The sequence below is a fragment of the Vigna unguiculata genome, chromosome 3, assembly GCF_004118075.2.
Source record: "Vigna unguiculata cultivar IT97K-499-35 chromosome 3, ASM411807v1, whole genome shotgun sequence".
NCBI lineage: Eukaryota > Viridiplantae > Streptophyta > Magnoliopsida > Fabales > Fabaceae > Vigna > Vigna unguiculata.
The window spans coordinates 48,001,950-48,021,090 of record NC_040281.1 but is presented as its reverse complement, the minus strand read 5'-3'; the positions used below and the strand labels follow the sequence as shown (position 1 = coordinate 48,021,090).

At 28.6% G+C, this 19,141-nt stretch overlaps 1 protein-coding gene across 2 annotated transcripts; it reads left to right on the top strand.

The window, feature by feature from the left end:
- The first annotated feature begins 4,186 nt into the window (after positions 1 to 4,186).
- On the top strand, positions 4,187 to 9,947 carry LOC114175302 (two-component response regulator-like APRR2). Of its 2 annotated transcripts, none has more exons than XM_028060082.1 (12): positions 4,187 to 4,546; positions 5,193 to 5,395; positions 6,045 to 6,124; positions 6,383 to 6,449; positions 6,817 to 6,863; positions 7,158 to 7,235; positions 7,322 to 7,873; positions 8,209 to 8,349; positions 8,430 to 8,693; positions 8,809 to 8,880; positions 8,977 to 9,054; positions 9,136 to 9,947. In XM_028060082.1, the coding sequence occupies exons 2-12, from the start codon at positions 5,266 to 5,268 to the stop codon at positions 9,316 to 9,318; spliced, it is 1,692 nt and encodes a 563-aa protein (XP_027915883.1). In that variant the 5' UTR covers positions 4,187 to 4,546; positions 5,193 to 5,265; the 3' UTR covers positions 9,319 to 9,947. The 2 variants fall into 2 exon arrangements, with proteins under 2 accessions (XP_027915883.1, XP_027915884.1); XM_028060083.1 differs by having other exon boundaries at positions 4,190 to 4,546; positions 9,157 to 9,947.
- Positions 9,948 to 19,141: the final 9,194 nt, after the last annotated feature.

Here is a 19,141-nt window from a genome sequence, read left to right as displayed (position 1 = left end):
TAGTTAAAAGTAGGTCAAAAAATATAGATTAAACTATCTTTATTCTTAATTAAAACAACAATGAAACTATAATTTTAAAAGACAATTGAAAATCTATAGAGAAATGTTAATTATTTGATTATGAAAGAAATATAAGCTTTTTTTTAATTATGTTTAATTATGAATTAAAGTATATTTTTGAGGTGACATCTATTTTACCTACAAAATTTGATAGTATAATTGAAAATTTTAACAATTAAATAAGAAATAATGATATGAACTTTTTCATTTATAATTTTTTTGTGTGATGTGTTAAGAAAAAAAAAGACAAACTATTTGTTTTATTATACCAATTAAAAATATAAAAATTTATATTAAATTCTAATATTTGTTTATTATTAACATATCTAGGGAACAATAACATAATAATCGATATCATATTATCTTTGTATTATTAATTAAAATTTTAAAAAATATTGTACATATCTTATTCCACATAACATTGTGATAAAAAACTTCAATACAATAACAACATTTTGAATTTTAAATGGATAATTACGTTAAGGGTTAAATATGTTTTTTGTTCTTCAACTTTTAGTGAAAATTGTAATTGGTCTTTCTTGTAAAACTTAAACCAAATTGGTCCCTCAACTATGTAAATGTGTGAATTTAATCCTTTTAACCAAATTTTATTAAGTTTATTTGACGTTTCAAACATACCTTATTATAGTATTTTAGTTTGTTTACACCGTTTAACACATGTTCGCTTGAATGTTAGCTGAAGAATGCGTTTGAAATGTAAAATAAACTTAAACAAATTTGGTTTAAAAAACTAAATCACGTATTTATACAGATAAAGACTAAATTGGTTCAAAATTTCCAAGATGGACTAATTCTAATTTTCAGTAAAAATTAAATAACCAAAAACATATTTAACCCTTACATTAAATATCAAATTTGTGATTAGGACCATCGTTCTTACATTAAATATCAAATTTGTGATTAAAGGACCATCATACTTACATTAAATATCAAATTTGTGATTAGGACCACCATACTCAATGCCATCATGTATATGTTAAAGATGAACTATATTATATTACATTGGAAATATAATATTCCTTAAATATAACTTCTTTTAACATGCATACAATTGTATATGTGTGTTATAAAATGGAAATTTTGAGCCAGTGGAGTTAAATGAAAACACTTTTGAAGTTCCTAAAATAATCATTCTCAACTTCAGAGTTAATTTGATCATTCAACAATGAATATCTCACACAGCTTAATAAAATAATATTAGTAAAATGTAAAAGATGATGGCTAGAATGAAGTTCGTGAAGCATTTTAGCTTGTAATAAACACGTTGAGAGTTATGTGTTTAGCAATAAGTTAGAAGCACATTATATGGTTGAAATTATGTAATGTCCTAAGAGTATTTTAGTGAAAAACTTTTTTTTATTTAAAATATTATTATTTATAAATAATAAGTCAACATCGTAACTCAACTATGACAAATTTTCTAAATTATTAGATCTTATTTGTATAAATTTACATTTTAAACTTAATTATTAATGATTACGGATTATTTTAATTTTCACCTTAAATATCTTGAATATGTTAATACATTATCCTTCCTAAAATTATCTTAGCTTCAAACTTTTTTTCTAAACCGTGTTATAAGTTATTTGAATTCTTAGTAGGACATCAAAATATTTTCACAAACTCAATCTATTCTGACCAAATATTTTGCTAAACTTCACCCACGTGTGTTAGTTGTCCCTTTTCAAATATGTGTTTTTGCCATAATCGGAACAATTTTTAATCATGTGAAAATATGTGAGATAATGCGTTATCTATATTTTATTTTTATTAATATTTTGGTTTATCCAGTGCATAAATTAACTATTAGTTTTATATACTTAAAATTTATGATAAATAATACTTAGCCATGTAAATATTATATATAAATTTTTAATAAATAATTATCTCACCATAAAAAATGTAAATTTTAATATATTGTTTGTCTTTCTATTATATTTTTCAATTTCATATCGCTTTTTTCAAATATCTCTATTTAAAAAGAAAAAAAAACTACTCAGTGGGTTACTTTTTGTCAATATTCTTATTCACTATGTATCTATTTTTTATTTTTAAATCCCTATTCACTATATATCTAGACGATCCACAATAATTTTTTAAAATTTTTTATTCTTTTTCTTATATGTCTATTTTTTTTCTATTTTTTTATCTCTTATCCTAACTCCTACCTTTAATATGCGGATTTTAGCATATTTGATAATTATTTTGACAAAATTTGATAAAATTTACTTTATAACACATATCAAACATTTTTTTTTCAAATTGCATAAAATTTTATTTTTATTCATTGACGTGATATCATGTGTATATTATCAAAAGTTTTCCAACCAAACGTCGGTAAAAAATAATTTTCTTTTATATATATATAACTTCGAAGACTTTGTATTCCATTTCGTTTGTTCTGATTGAAATCTCCTTCATCCTTTCTAGTTCCCATCCCCTGTTGTCACCACTATTGATAGTGTTGTTAAAGTTGAGATAGGGTTGGGTTAGAATGAGAGAGAAAAGGTATATGGAAAAAATTAGGAAAAAGTAGATAACTAAAAATAGAAAAAAATAACCTTTGAAAAAAAAAATCATATTGAGCAGTTTAAAAAAGGTGGTCAAATTAAAACGTAAGGTATATATATTATTTCTAGTATAATAAAAATAATTATAGTTTTATTGTAATAGTTTAAATTCTTAATTGTATTAGTTTATTTGAAATTGGTTAATGTTTAATATAATTGAACACGCAGGCATACGTCACAAATGTTAATTACTAAATATGTGTTAAATTATCTTATTTACTAAAATAGTTTAAATAAAATTAATGAAATGATTTTTTATATTAATGTAATTTTTTATTGTACTAAAAATAAAGAAATATGTGTTAATCTTAATGTCTTGAAGTAATTACTTATCCTACAATCTATAAAAATAGTAAAATGAAATTAAATAAAATATAAATAATAATGATAAAAAATATATTAAATCTAAACTATATTTTAAATTTGTAATAAATAATTTATATTGTGATATGTTATTTCAAATTATTAGTATTCTTTTAAATATCGAGTTTCAATTTAAAACTAAACTATACATGAAAACAAATTAAAAATACTTTTTGTCAACGCGAATAAAAATAATTCAAAGAGCTCTTCCAACAAAATATATTTAAAAATATTTTTATTCAAGATAATTATTCTTCTAATATATATATATATATATATATATATATATTTTTTTTTTAAAATAATAGATTAAATTAAATACTTATTAAATTATTACACAATTTAATGATAAATTTCTTTTTCACTTTTTTATTTCAAATTTATTAAAATAATATCGTTATGACTCAGTTATATATAAGTTATCGCTTGAGAATCCAGTGATATGCTACTACCATTAATAGAAAAATATGTTTATAAATGATTTTTAGTTTAACTTTTAAAATGCGAGACTTTAAACAAAATTTCCTGTTTAAAAACTAAGAAGTAAAAGCATTTTCCTTTGAACTCTTTTCTGAGAGTTAAATTTTAAAATTTATATTACGTTTCTCTTTCAATGCACCGAATTGCCTTTTTAAAAATAAAATAGTAACAACAAAATAATCAAATAAATATTTTTTTTTGATTAGGTATCTACTTTATTCAATTTGAATAAAATTACCTCCAATACTAAGAAAAAAAAAAGTTTGTAAAGTTAAACGTCTTTGTACCGACACGGGTTGAAATATTTACCTACTTGCCTTGTTTCGTTGGAGAATTGCTTAAAAGAAGATTTTCCATTAGAAGTAAAAATAACTTGTTTCTTATTTAAAATGATTTTTTATTTTTTAATTAATTTTAAAAACCAAACACATATTAATTTTATGTTAAAAAATCAATTTTAATTAATTATTGATCAATTTAATGCATAAGCAAATACGCAGAATATCAATGCACCATGATTGGGCACCCAACAACTATAAATTCATTAACTATATTTTCTAGAGAAATAAATTCATAATTGTCTAGTGGCACTGATGAGGAGGAGACACCTTATGAAGTTATGTTACTTTATCATAAAAATGGTTAAAACCTGTAAAAGTCCAACATCGGTTAGAAACTATTCCCCTAAAAGTTTTACCATAATATTAATAAGTAGTTGAGCGTGGTTTCCTGCAACCATTTGTTCTTGGTTGATGGGTGAAGAAGTTGCCGGTATCCCCAGAAGAAGGGTAGTGTTGGAATATTAACCTTTGAAGAAGTGGCAGAAAGGTTCATCGACCTTTTTGAGAGCCTTACTTGTGGTCCGTAACTGCTGATGGCAACTGCACAGTGGTCACAGGAACGAACCACCCTCCAAAGCCAACACTTAACTTTCCTCTTCCCTTAACTTCCATTCCTTCCATCTTCCCCATCTGTTTATTAACAATGCAATAAGAGGAGAAACAACAAAGCTTAAGCAATGGAACTGAACAATCATTTTCTTTTATGCGGAGGTAATGAAAATGGCTTCACATGAACACTTTTTTTTGTGTGTGTGTGTGGGCATGCCAATTCTCTCTCGGATCAAGTCCAAGTGTTCATCTTTGTTGCTTCTTTGAATTTTGTACATTTGGAATTAAAATATGTGCATGCATGTCTACCCTTTTGAGCCTTCAGCTTGTTTATTGGACTCACGGATATGAATAGCTTGCCTGACCCGTTTTTTGGTGTAAAGTCTTCTTCTTTTGTTCTGCTGTCATGAGTGGTAGGCGGAGTTTTTTTTTTGGTCTTCGTGAGATCTTAATTTCTGGGATGACATATTTGTCTGTTTGCTGTTCTGTGAGAGCGGAATCAGCAATGAGATATTTGGGATGCAAAAGGAGAGTCTTTGATTCTGGTTTTCGAAGAAAATGCTTCCTGAGAAAATTGGTGGGATTCTGTTTTGATCTGAACCTTGTTTCGTGACTCTTTGGTCTCATGCCAGTGTTCTGCATTTTCTGTTGCCTATTTATGAGCTGTTTACCATTTGAACAAAATTGAGTGTGCAATGGAGTTTTTTTTTTTTTTTTCTTCTTCTTGTTTTGTTTTAAGATGTTATGAAGTCTTATGCTGAAGCCTGTCCAACTGAATCAAGCTTGTGATCTCATGGTTGTGCTGAAGGAATTGGTCTTTGATTAAGCTGTATTGATCCTTTACTTTCTGTGGGAGACTGAGAAACGATGCCAAGCCAGCTATGGTTTTCACTGCCAATGATTTACAAGAATGGAAAGATTTTCCCAAAGGACTCAAGGTTCTTCTTCTTGAGGGAGACAGCATTTCTGCTGCCGAGATAAGGGCAAAGCTTGAAGCCATGGACTATAATGGTAAGACTTTTTGGATTCCTTCTTTTTGTTATGCCATGGCTGACTTCTTTATCTACATCTAACAATTCCCACGTATGGCCCATAGTGGGTAAGTTGGTCCCCATCTTTCTATCCGATGGCATCTTCTAAAGCCTCATTGCTTTACAATTCGTATATGGTCAATTGGTATAATTGTGGTCTCAGATTTTAGTACCTCTGTGGAGCCTAGAAATTTTGACAAAATTTAGTTGCCCTTTGGAGCCTTCAAAATTTGAAACAATCCTTATTTTGCATGCTCAGTGTTTTCACATATTGGATTTCTTTGCATCTTACGAAGCTGCTAAAGTTTTTGTTTACAGTAAAACTATGTGTTTTCAAAACTGAATGTGGTCTAAATTGTAAAGATATAAAGTATAAAAATCTGTCAGTTATCTGACTTATATAGGCTAAGTTGTAAAGTTCTGATGTATAAAAAATGGTCAGTTATCTGTGTCTGAACTATCGAGTCTACACTAATTTTGCACATTGACTGTCCTTTCAGTTGCCTAGACATGAATTTATTAGTAAAAAAAGGCTTCATGAAACAATTTTAACTGAAATTATATCTTATGTCATGTACATGCTTGTTTTCTCTATTCATTTGTTTAGTAAGTTTTGAGTTTCTTTACAGTTTCTACATTCTGTGATGAGAATGAAGCTTTGTCAGCAATCTCAAGTACACCTCAAAACTTCCACATTGCCATAGTAGAGGTAACGGATTTTCATTTTCTATAAAATGAAAAATCATCATGCCGTAATTGCAAAATTTAAAATTAGAAAATGAAGGTCTTTGTTGCTGCCAAACTTAATAAAACATACTTCTTTCATTGGTATAACTAGAAAGTTTTTAAATTCGAATCACAAGGGATGACTATTCTTGTATCTTGTTAAAGTTCTATTTCTGAATCTTATGATTGTTATAACTTTGATGATATCATTTTTAACCGAATGCATTCATCCTAATTGCAGGTGAGTTCAAGCAGTAGCCAGGGAGGTTTCAAATTTCTTGAGAATGCCAAGGACTTGCCAATAATTAGTAAGTATAGACCAAAATGACTTTGCTAGTTTAACCTCTGTTAGTTCTTTAGAACTATAATCTTTGGTCTATAATAATGGTCTTCTCAAATCAATTATGTCGTTTGAATGCTGAACCAAAACCAGTTACAGATAAGGAGATAAACATCGATATGCTTTTAAAGTTCAATTTAGGAGAGCTTGTAATGCATTGCATGCTGTTGTTTTCATACCTGCAACTTATCATTTTAAATATTTTTTATCAGTTTAACTTGTGAATGATCTAAAAGATAGCATTGCATGGAAAATGTGGGGAAAAGTTTGCTTCAAAGCTGTTTTCTGCTCATTTTAATCTTTCTTACCAGTGATACTTCCAATTTTTCATGTAGTGACTTCTAACAACCATTGCCTGAACATCATGATGAAGTGCATAGCGGTAAGCTTACATCCTCATTATTTATGCTTAAATATCTTATTAAGCTATATTATTTGAACTAAGCTAACTGCTATGTTATATTTCAATGTTAGACTTTTTTTCCTTATTGTAGTTAGCTAATTCAAACATTTGATTCATTGTAATTATTGACCAAATTACTGATAACTTATTTGAATTGTCTGTTCAATCTTTTGTGCAAAAATATGATCTTTAACTCACTAGACACTGTACGTTTTCTTTTGGTTCTGATTGGTAATGCAAGCTTCTTGACTCTTAGCTCCATTTTTTTTTAAGCTTGGTGCAGTTGAGTTCCTCAGCAAACCACTCTCTGAGGACAAGCTCAGAAATATCTGGCAGCATGTGGTTCACAAGGTCTGCGATGTTGTATTGATACTACCATGGTATTTACTATTAAGTTAATGAGAATAATAATTTCTCATGTGATTGAACTCAATCAGGCATTCAGTTCTGGGACAAGTATCCTGTGTGAATCGCTTAAACCTGTCAAGGAATCTCTAGTGACTATGTTGCAGCTCCCAACAGACAATGAACAAGATGAAAATAAAGTATCCATTGATATAGATGAGGCAGCCAGGTTTACTGATTATGATCATGTACTGTCTCCTGGAAATGATAAATATCCAGCTCCTTCAACCCCACAATTGATGCATGGGACAAGATTGTTAGACGATGGTGATTGCCAAGACCAGACTAATTGCTCCACAGAAAAAGAAAGTGGGGAACATGATGGAGAATCTAAATCTGTCGAAACTACTTGTGGAAATTTGAATGCTGAAACTGAAAGTACTCCTCAAGAAAGGAAATCTGATATGACTTTGGCTAGGGAGGAAGTGGATTTAGTTGATGCTTCCAAGGGTGAGAGTATTGCCTCTCTACATACACAAAAAAGAAAGGTTCTAAGCAACCCTGACAAAAATACCAAATCTGCAAATATAGTAGGCGTTGTTAGTGATTCATGTGAGATAAAGCCAAGGCGGAAGAAGATGAAAGTAAGTTGCTTTATGACTATTCATTCTTCTTACGATGTTTCTGTTATTCTAATCCACTTGCCCATGCTGCTATTTGCTTGAAAATTACAGTGACTATGTGACACATTTAGAAAAATGTTTCTAAACTTCTGTTTAATCTGTCAATGTTTCCATTTATTGTGTCTGCATTCTTGGAGTTGATCAAGAAATCTCGGACAAGATTCCATTCGATATTCATAATCATGAAGTTATAATCAACTAAAAACTGATAATGGAATTGTCAAACAGAACTAATCTATGATTGGAAATCTAGGAAGTACTCTTTCCACCGAGTTACAGTTTTGTTTTGGTCTCAGGTAGACTGGACGCCTGAGCTGCACAAAAAATTTGTGAAGGCAGTTGAGCAACTAAGCATTGATCAAGCCATTCCTTCTAGAATATTAGAGATAATGAAAGTGGAGGGTTTGACAAGGCATAATGTGGCAAGCCATCTTCAGGTAATTACATAAAGTACATTACTGGTTATGGTTGATCAATTTCTTATCTGCAATACTTAAACAAGTTTTTAAATAAACAGAAGTACAGAATGCATAGGAGACAAATCTTTCCCAAGGAAGAAGATCGGAAATGGCTGAATCAAAGAGAAAGGATCTATTGTGTTCAAAGACCAATTATGGCCTTTCCTCCATATCATTCTAATCAAACCCTTCCTATGGCTCCTATATATCCTATGTGGGGACAATCTAGCACTCAAACAGCTGGCATGCATATTTGGAGCTCTCCTGGTTATCCCTTGTGGCAGCCTACTGCTGAACATTGGCACTGGAAACCGATTCCAGGGGTAATATCTTTGTTTTTTCAGAACTCAAGGATGAGGATATGATGTTTTTCTTGTATATTATATAGCTCTCATGCTTGTGAGACGTAGTTTGACCTGTGGTTACTCGATCTTTCAGATGCATGCAGATGCATGGGGCTGTCCAGTGTTACCAGTACCACCTCCTCAAGCTCCTTTTCCCTACACTAAGGTGAGTGTCAGCATAACAATGAAGATATTAACCTAGTATCTATAGTATTTTGCATGTTAATGATTAATGTCTCTATGTACGATTGATATTCCTCAGAACATGCCTGCGTTGCTCAATGCGGATGCAACAGGTCAGACGTTTACGATGCCACAAAGTTCCTTAGAGCATTATCCGGTATGCAACCATTGGCTTGTGAGTCATATATAAATGGTTTGTAATCGTAAGAGAAGAAATAGAATTAAATGCAGTAACCAGTGTTACGATGCATGCATGCAGGCAGAGGAGGTTGTTGACAAGGTTGTGAAAGAGGCAGTAAGCAAACCATGGCTACCATTGCCTTTGGGACTGAAACCCCCTTCCACAGACAGTGTGTTGGCTGAGTTATCAAGACAAGGCATTTGCAGCATTCCTCCTAGGAGCAGCAAGGGTTCAAATTGAGGGTGACATTGATGCATGCACCAAGAGTTGTTCTGATGGTGACCAACCAAAAGGGGGTCCACCAGATGAACAACAACACCCTGTAGCAATTATTTTTGTTTTCCTAAGTGTAATGAGGTTCCAACTAGGAGTTGTTGTTGGGACTATTTTGTTTTACCTTATTTGGTCCCATCACCACCCCACCAACCAATTTTAGGTCTCTACTATTCCGCTGTCTGGTTACAGATTCCACGATGAAAACCAACAAGTAGACTTTGTTTGTTCCTATCCAAAGCCACATGCCAAAACAAGGCAACAAGTAATAAATGAAGAGAAAAGTGAGGTGTGCTTTATTGCAGTGGTGAACAGCCGATAGGCAACTTGGGCGGTGCAGAATTTGCCACGCATCCATTGATGCTCTCTTCAAAACTTGTGGTTGTAAATACATGATCACCATAACTGGGATATCAATTGTTGTAAATGTGGTACTTTTGGGGGCATAAAGTGTACCCATAACAGTGATTTTCCTATCTATGAGGGGTGGGGGTCTGTGGGATGCATAATAATAATGATGAAGAAGACGAAGATGATAATGATGATGGGGTACACGTCGTGAATAAAGTTGAGTACACCACTTTGACACCTGTTTAGCTCTTCTTCCATTTCTTCTGATTTTTACCAAATCTAGAATCGATTTCTATCCTAAGTCGCACATCCCTTATTTCTTCTTCCATTGTTCCCTTTTTGAAAAAAAGACAATCGGCATTAAGACCCTCTTAGTTCATAATGTTGACATGATAGCACCTTATTGAATGATAGATGAAAATTTATCAAAAAACGTGTTTGTAAAGTATTATAGAAGTTTCAATACCTTCTTTGTTGTGACTTAACACCACATTTTTATCTTGTAAATAAATATTAACAGAGGTTATTTTATTTTAACCGAAATACAGTAAGTAAAATATATGTTTTCATTTAAATTTACAATTTCCCTTTTTTAATGATTACCATTTAATCGTTTTTTTTTTTCTCTTCGTTGTTCTAAGCTGAAAGTACTTAAATTTAAATAATTTATTGAACATATTTTTTAGTATCCATTTTATGAGAAAATTATTATTGGGACTTTTATAGTACCTACTTCATTGTACACTCCTAGGCATACTTTTGGTACTATTATTGCCTTTATTTTGAAAAGCAAAACCTGCATACCACATGGGTATTGAAAAAGGGACCCGTTTGCTATAAATGTTGGCTCTTTCTTCTTTCATTATCATAATTTTCACAAGAATTACCTAATTTGTGTAAAAAGAATAGTGTGGTTTATATTTTACATGAATTCAAGCTTCTCCTTCCCTTTTACTAATGGGGAATGGCTAGCAGTGGTTTGTAGAGGAGGCAGAATGTGAGTTGTCGTAATTGATGCCATATACGGAATTAACTTTTCAACTACTTTTCTACTTTACATTATCTGAAAGTATAGTATTCAAATATGGTAATCTAAAAATGTATTATGTTATATTTTTTTTACATTATAAATTATATATTTCAGACTACAAAATTTTATTCTAGATAGTATAATATGTAATTATATATGCAAGAGTTTCAAATTGTATGATTCAAAAGAACATTTAATTATCATCGTTCTAACTTATGTAATTTAATACAATCAAAATTTAATATTTTAAAATTCATATTTATTTGATTTATTAGGTTGATCAAGTATAGATTATACAAATTTCACAGTGTGTTTTTCAAATCAGATTCATATTAGGTCAAATTTTAAGAAAATAATAATCTTCTTGTAATTTTGAATCAATAAAATAACTTCATATAATTTACTTTTACATTTAAATAAAACATTATTATACCAAAAATAAAATTGAAAATTTAAACACATGTTAACGATTGAATTCATAAAATATAATAATTCAAATCAGTATTTATTACAAATTATGTATAAAAAGATTTTAAATTTATCAATTTAAATATTATTTTCTTACGACATTTTCTTTCAACACATTATAGTCCGACCAATATTTGATTTCATCTTGAGAAGTATATTTACAAGTAATTTTTAAAGTTCTATATAATAAGGAGTCACAATCTTAGTTTGCATATGAGAAAGATAGGGAAAAACAAATAGATTCCTATAAAAGATAATATATATTTTAATAATAATTTGAAGGTTAATGCATATAAATGTATAGTAGTATATAGTATTTCTAATATCAGAAATATAAATCATATTTTACTCTTAATCTTTACTTTATTATCTACAAACTACATTAAAATGAACAAATATGAGAAGTAAAGTTAAGCTTAGACCATATATGCCCTTTCATTGTAGAGTTCGAATTACCTTTTACCCTTTATAAATTTTTATATCCATTTTACATTTTTTAAATTTTTTATCTCTTCTTTTTTATTAACATTAATTTTTTAAAATGACTATATTACCCTTAAAAGTAAATGTTGAGTGATTGTATTAGTATTAGGTGTAAAAAGACATTTATCAGAACATGACTGGAAGTAAATATTCTCCCGTTATTATACTGTTTATTCTTTTTTTTTTTTTATCATATCCCTATTAAGTTATGTGAAAAAGTAAAATTTGTAACTGAATATACTTTTTTTTTAACCATGAACTAAGAATTTCAAATTATGTATATAATATAAACTTAATTAAAAATTTAATTTTTATATTTAAATTTTTAATTTATTTTGATTTATATACTTATTTTTTTTCCTCAATTGAGATTCAATATTTATTAAATAAGATTTTTATTGTCTTTTTTCTTAAATTGACTATTTAAAAAATATTATAACTCAATAAAATCGAATCAAATATAAAAATAAAAACAAATAAAAAATTTAAATTTAAAAACTAAATTACTAATTAAACTTAAAAAAGATAGTGAATAAAAAGTAGGATTAGTTCTCACTGTTACTAATTTTTTCTTAAAAGATCAAGAGGAAAAACATAAATATAAGTGCACAAAATAGTTAACCGTGTTCGAGGTGATTTAGAGTATCTTAATTAAGATATTCAAGCAAAAGTTTATATAAAATCTGAAACAATTAAGGTAAAGAAATAATTTATGTGAATAGAAAATGAGAAAGAACATTAATTCGAGGTTAATAATATGAATAGCAAATAGTTTAAGAAGTGAAATAGAGTAGTTGTTCCCTAAAATTTAGAAGGAACAAGAAAATTGTAGTTAAGGGTTATCAGAAGAAGTCTTCTTTGAACAACTAGGATTTGATGTTGTTTTCATACCATGGATTTTTCTCCCACAACTGAAATCTAATTTCTTCACTCAACACAAGCACGACACAACAGTTTGGATTTGATATACATATTAAAATATTATTTTTCGAGTAAGGTGGTATAGTCATTGTTCAATAATATCGATTAGATTGTTGAATTGGATGGAAAACTCAAGCAAATAAACAATCATTATTGATTACTAAATGTGGATAATAATTTCAAATAGCTGACTTTGGAAAACAAACATGTATTACTCAATTATTTCTATGTTTTGGGTACTCCTTAGCAGTGTGCGTCTTCGATATTAGATGGTGCAAGATTTAGTTTTTTACTTTTCTGCAACACTATTTTGGTCATTCCACATACAAAATCACTTCTTGTGGACAACATGGGCTGCGGAAGATGTCGTCATACATTTCCTACCAATATTTTCACATACCTACCTAAACATCAAAACAACCTTCAGATACCGATATTTATTTAACATTTAACACTCTTGTGTTTAATTAGAAAAAAAGAAAAGATAAACTTACTTGCCATTGACATCATTTGGATGCACGCTGGTCACTTCTTGTTGCACTTAGTTTCTGGAGTAATGGCATGAACGAGCTCATGGCTCACAATGATTACTCGGATTATATTTATTTTAATAGATGTGTTAGTTTGGTGTTTGTTATTAAAAAAATCTCAATTGCATCTCAATTATTGAAAATTGTCTCAATGAGATTTTTTTTTCAGAAAAAAAAATATTAATGTTGTTAACAAGGCACCGCATGTTAACCTTTTGTTTTTTTTTTTAATTTTTTTAATTTTTTAATTTTTTTGTTTTGCAAAATTTTTTTGTTATCATGTGTCAAGTCTTTAGTATCACACGTGGCAATGTCAGTGAAAAAAGTCAGGATAGTTGTCTTGATTTCAATTTAGTCTCATATATGTCTCCTTGATTCAATTTAGTCCTCATCTTTGTGTACTTGGTTCAATTTTGTTCAATTTTTTAAACAATTGAATGTTAATTGCATCTCAACTCTTGAAAATTGTCTCAATTAGGTTCTTTTCAGAAAAAACAAATTATTAATGTTGTTAACAACGCACCAGATGTCAACCTTTTGTTTTTTTTTTAATTTTTTAATCTTTTTGTTTTGTAAAATTTTTTTGTTACCATGTGTAAAATCTCTAGTGTCACACGTGACAATATCAGTGTTACATGTCAGAATAGTTGTCTTGATTTCAATTTAGTTTCATATATGTCTCATTGATTCAATATCTTTGTATACTTGATTCAATTTTGTTCCAATTTTTTTAATAATTGAATTATATTTTTTAATCTATTTATTTTTATAAGATTAAAACTAATTAAGTATAAATAATTTTACAAGATTAAATACTCTAATATTTATATTAAAATTTAGTGGTAAAAAAATATTATACTAATAGAGTAATATAGGCACACAATTCTTTTTCTTCAAAATAAAAATATTGTCTCTTTCCATTTCCAGAAAAAATTTATTAATTGTATAAATGTTATAATAATATTTTTTATTAAAACTACTTTATAACATACATTATTGTATATTATTAACCCATATTTTGTTAATCATTTATTTTACCACTAAATTTTAATATAAATATCAATACTTAATTTTGTAAAAATATTTAACTTAATTAGTTTTAATCTTATAAAAAATGGATTATAAAAATATATTTTAATTATTAAAAAAATTAGGACAAAAGAGGAAACTAAATTGAATCAAAGAGACATATATGGAAACTAAATTGATATCAAGACAATTGTTTTGCAACATTAGAAACTTTACACGTGGCAAAAAAAATTTACAAAAAAAAAAAACAGAGAATGATATGTGACACGCTGTAATGGTGTTAATAATTTTTTGTCTAAAAATAATTTAATTGAGACATTTTTCAAAAGTTGAGATGCAATTGACAATTTTTTAAATGTGGGTACCATATGAGTAATTAAGTGAATGATTAAAGACATCTTGGTTGAAAAAAAGAGAGTCAAGATTAAATGTATCGTATTTTATGAATTATTAAAATAACATTGGCAATCATTAATTTGTAATATGTAACAATAATCATAATATTGAGTAATCCGGGAAGTATCAACAATAAATTTCTGCAAAATGACTTGAGCGATGTTCATGAGAAAGAGAAAGAGAGTAGTAGCGGTGAAGAAAAGAAAAATTAAGGTGGGAATAGCAGGCATCGAAAGGGTGTTCTGATATGATTAGTGATACACTTTTGTTTTCTTCTGCACCTCCATTGTTACTAAATGTATCCCATATTAAGAGAAAAAGATTAAAATATCTCTCACCAACAGCTAGTGTCATCGTCTTTGTTACACCTCTGTTCTGAATAGCATAGGAAGAGAGAGCTCATTCTGAAAAGTTATTTCTAAAATACTGTTTTGAAAAGGTAACATATATTGTTTTTGAAAAGTTTATTTCAGAATGTATTTTATTCATTTAAAAAACTTGTTCAACAAATCTAGTTTTAAAAAGTCTATTCCAAAAATCCTTTTCTGAAAATTATTTTTTAAAATTAAAAAAAAAAACTTGTTTTGAAAGATTTCTTAAACAAGTAATCCGAAAGTCAAGTTTACCAAGGATAAAATAGTGACTTTGAAATTTGTGAAGGTGCAGTTACAAACTGTAGGCTGCATGAAGAAAAAGGCCTCTGCTTTCTGAAAGTATCAGACACTTTTTGAAGTGTAACAAAGAAATATATTTTCTCAACCCACTCAAAATATTGATCACTAGAAAGAAAACACTAAATAAAATAATGTAGGGTGGTTAGTTGGTTGAGGTGAAAGTCTCCATGCAAATTCTTTTTAATGTTTTAATAAGTATTAAGATGACGTGATGAGTTATATTAAAAACTCTAAGAAGGCTCTGGAAACTTACTGGTATTATTCTAAAGCTGTGCATAATTTTGAACATTGAATATGTATAATATTAAAAGGTCCTGAATAATTATTATTATTATTATTAACAAAGTTGGAAGTGCTCTTTAGTTTTAGCATCAAATTTCGTATACCACACATGCTTGTGGCTCAAACCTCACGTAATATATTATATTGATCTTGCAACCAATAAGGTGTGGTAATCTCACGTCACATTTCGATAATAATATCTAATCCTTATATTATAAAATGGGTAAAAAACAAATTAGAGGAGCCATTATGGATAATACCAAAATTAGAGCGAAAGGTTGTGATAACTAGGACGGTTTGTGGACATGAATATTAAATAACTACAATTTTGCATGGGAGTAAGTGGGATTAGTTTCAGTTAAGGTGGCTCTTTTAAGAAAGTTCATTACGCGTTGTTGGTTTTATTTATTAGTGATGCCATTATAATGTAGTTAATCTCATGCATTTGATGGTAATTAAGAAAGCTAAACAAATTGCTTCCGCCAATGCTTCAAGAGAGAATGAAACCTGCCAGCCAATATACACTCTCCTAAACAGGATGGCAAGAAAAAATAAAAAATGTATAGTAATATATATATATATATATATATATATATATATATATATAAATGTTATTTAATTGACTATAATATTTTAATAATTTAAACGATGATGATAATATAGCAGGGACGAACATTATTGATAAATATGAAAATAGAGACAGAACAAATATCTACATTTTCATACTCAATTGAAAAAATAAGAAATTTTTCATATTTATACTCATACCCAATTAATGTAGAAATTTTCCGTCAAAACGGTTATAAATTCGGATAATATCCACCGTCTTACTCCTAAGGAGCACCTTCAACATAAAATATTTTATTCAATAAGACATTTTGATTGAGATAGGTTAAGGTGAGAATGCTAAATTCAAGAATTGAATGTTGTATGAGATTATTTAATTATATAATTAAATTAATTCTTAAATTGTAAAAATTAACATATAAAGAAGTTATTGAATATGGATCTTACGAAATCTTACCATTAAAATAAAACTTGTGAGAAATTCTGAAATGATGTGATAACGTGAAATTCATTTCAAATGAAATAAGATGTGGTGCGAGTATTGTACAAAGTATTTGCAATGAAAATACTTTAAAATACTTGCTTTTGGTGTATTTACTTATTATTATTATTATTGCTGTTTATTTTAAATCGTTCTTAATTTGCCAAGTTGTTGGTATCAGAAAAATTATATTTATTAATCTATACTGTTGAAAAGTTTATTTTTTAAGACCTCAAACCAAACAACTTGATTCATACAATTTATCTCTATAGTTTATTGCTCAATTTCACAAGTATATTATAATTTATTCTTGACAATAAGGACTTATCCTTATAATATGATGATATTGTTTACAATATATTTTTAATTAATATGTTTTTCAAAAGTTTATTTAACTGTAAAAATACATGTATACATCCTTTCCTTTTTGTAGATCCATCTTGGTTCTTTTTCGATACAAGAAAAATAGTTTTCGCTCTAATAATGGGGTTCAACAATTCGTTTGCTGGTGTATTTTCATTTGAAAGACATGGTATTCAACTCATTTGAAATTAATAATATAATTAATTAGGGCAATCTCCTACCAACTCATTTTTGGTCGGTATTTGCAACTTATTCTTAGAGGAGAAGCTGAATCTAAGTGATTGATTCCCTGAAATGGAGATTATTATTGTGTACGTGTGGCTTGCTAGCGTCCAAAAAGCCGCACAAGCGAACCATTTTTTATTAGGCGGAACAAAAACAAAGACAAGAAGCGAGGAAGATAAAGCATTCTTTAATTTTTTGATCCGTACATATAATATTAAATATCTGGTATGAGCAATGAGTGGTGGGAGTGTAGGCATTTGAATGTGGGAAAGTGCAGGTCCCTCTCAGCTCCATACAGTGTTATAGAGGTAATTGGTGTGAAGAAATTAAAGAAGGGTTGCAATATTTGTGGTTTAGTTGGAGAATATGACAACTCATTGGTTCCTTCTTTCCCAAAGGTATAATTTTGTGTCGTAGAATACATTCTCAAAAACTTTCTCACCTTCTGTAAACTTTTTGTAATGTCATCATAAGGCTGTTCTGCTGTTTTCGTGATAAGAATGCCATCACAAACCTCTGTGAAACACAGCTATGCATCACGTAAGTTAGATACATATATATGCTTCATGTCCACAATCATAAACAAAAACATCTCCGTTCATTACTTCATTCTCAATTAAACAAATGTATACAAATTATAAAAATATTAATCATAATTTAGATTTTTAGGCCAGCACATATGCATAGTAATCCTCGGTACAGAAAGCATTAAAGAAAAGAAAAAGAAAAAAAAAGGAGTCTTAATCCATCATTGCATATCCAAAAAGAAAGGCATCTAAAAGTTCAAACAGTTAATAAACTATTACGAAATTCTCAGTGTCACATTCACCGTTCCTTTAAGCGACTGATCAGGTGCTTTAAAACTTTAGGTTTCTGACCTAATGAACGAAAAAAATAAATAAATTCAAAACTATACTTTTACACTTATAATTGTTAGGAAATTCCTAGAGTCACTTTATTTATTAATAGAGAAATAAAATTAAAATAAAGAACATAAGAATATAACATGAAAGTCTCAAAATCAAAAAAAAATTACAACCATCAGAGAATAATTATTATGTGCAAATTTATTCAACATACAGAAATCATTCTCAAATTTTATAGGCTTAAAGTTCATTATATAGTCACTAACACTCACTCCTTAATTATCCTAGATAATATAAGCCTTTTCAAGACATGTTATTTTCATCAGTCCAAATAATAATGTATACAAATTGCATTCACAATGGTATCTTGGCTCTTTTTAACCAACAAATTATTTAGGATGATCATGCCACTTCATATGTTTTTGGACAATATTTTTTTGTACAATAGCTACTAACTTAATCTTATTTAGGTTAGAAACAGTTTAAGAGTACATGAAAGTATTGCGATAAGCTTGAGACTGAACAAGAATCTTTCTTTTAAAAAAATTAGAGTATTTGCTAAGTAAGAAAGAAAGTATAATTTTGAGGAACCGTTAGAAACCTAACAACAAAAGAAGAAATATGCAAAATATGCATAATATCGATGTCTATTCCATTAAGCTGGGAAGGAATAATCAAAACAGAACACTAGCACACATACACCATAAGAATTCTTATGCCAACGAGCTCATTGCACATAAGTTCTTTCTTTTATTAAGTAATGGTGTTGAACTTGGATTAGTAAACATAATGGTGTTGATTGACTCGATTGGTAAGCAAGGAAAACATATTTGTTAGTAGGGCAGTTCTCCAAGTTTCTAAATATTTTATTTATTTTACTAGATAAACAATATTTATACATAAATTGTAAAGGGTTTGGACATCTCAAATATTTTATTAAATATATATTTTTCTCTAATAAAACAAAAACAATGATTACGGCTCATCTTATTTTGTGTGGAAAGTAGAAATTGAAACTTACTCCAATGCGGTACATAAATTAAATTGTACCAAATAATTCACTTATAATTCAATAACTTTTATAAGAACGTGTACTATATATTATGAAGCAAATCATTTTCTTA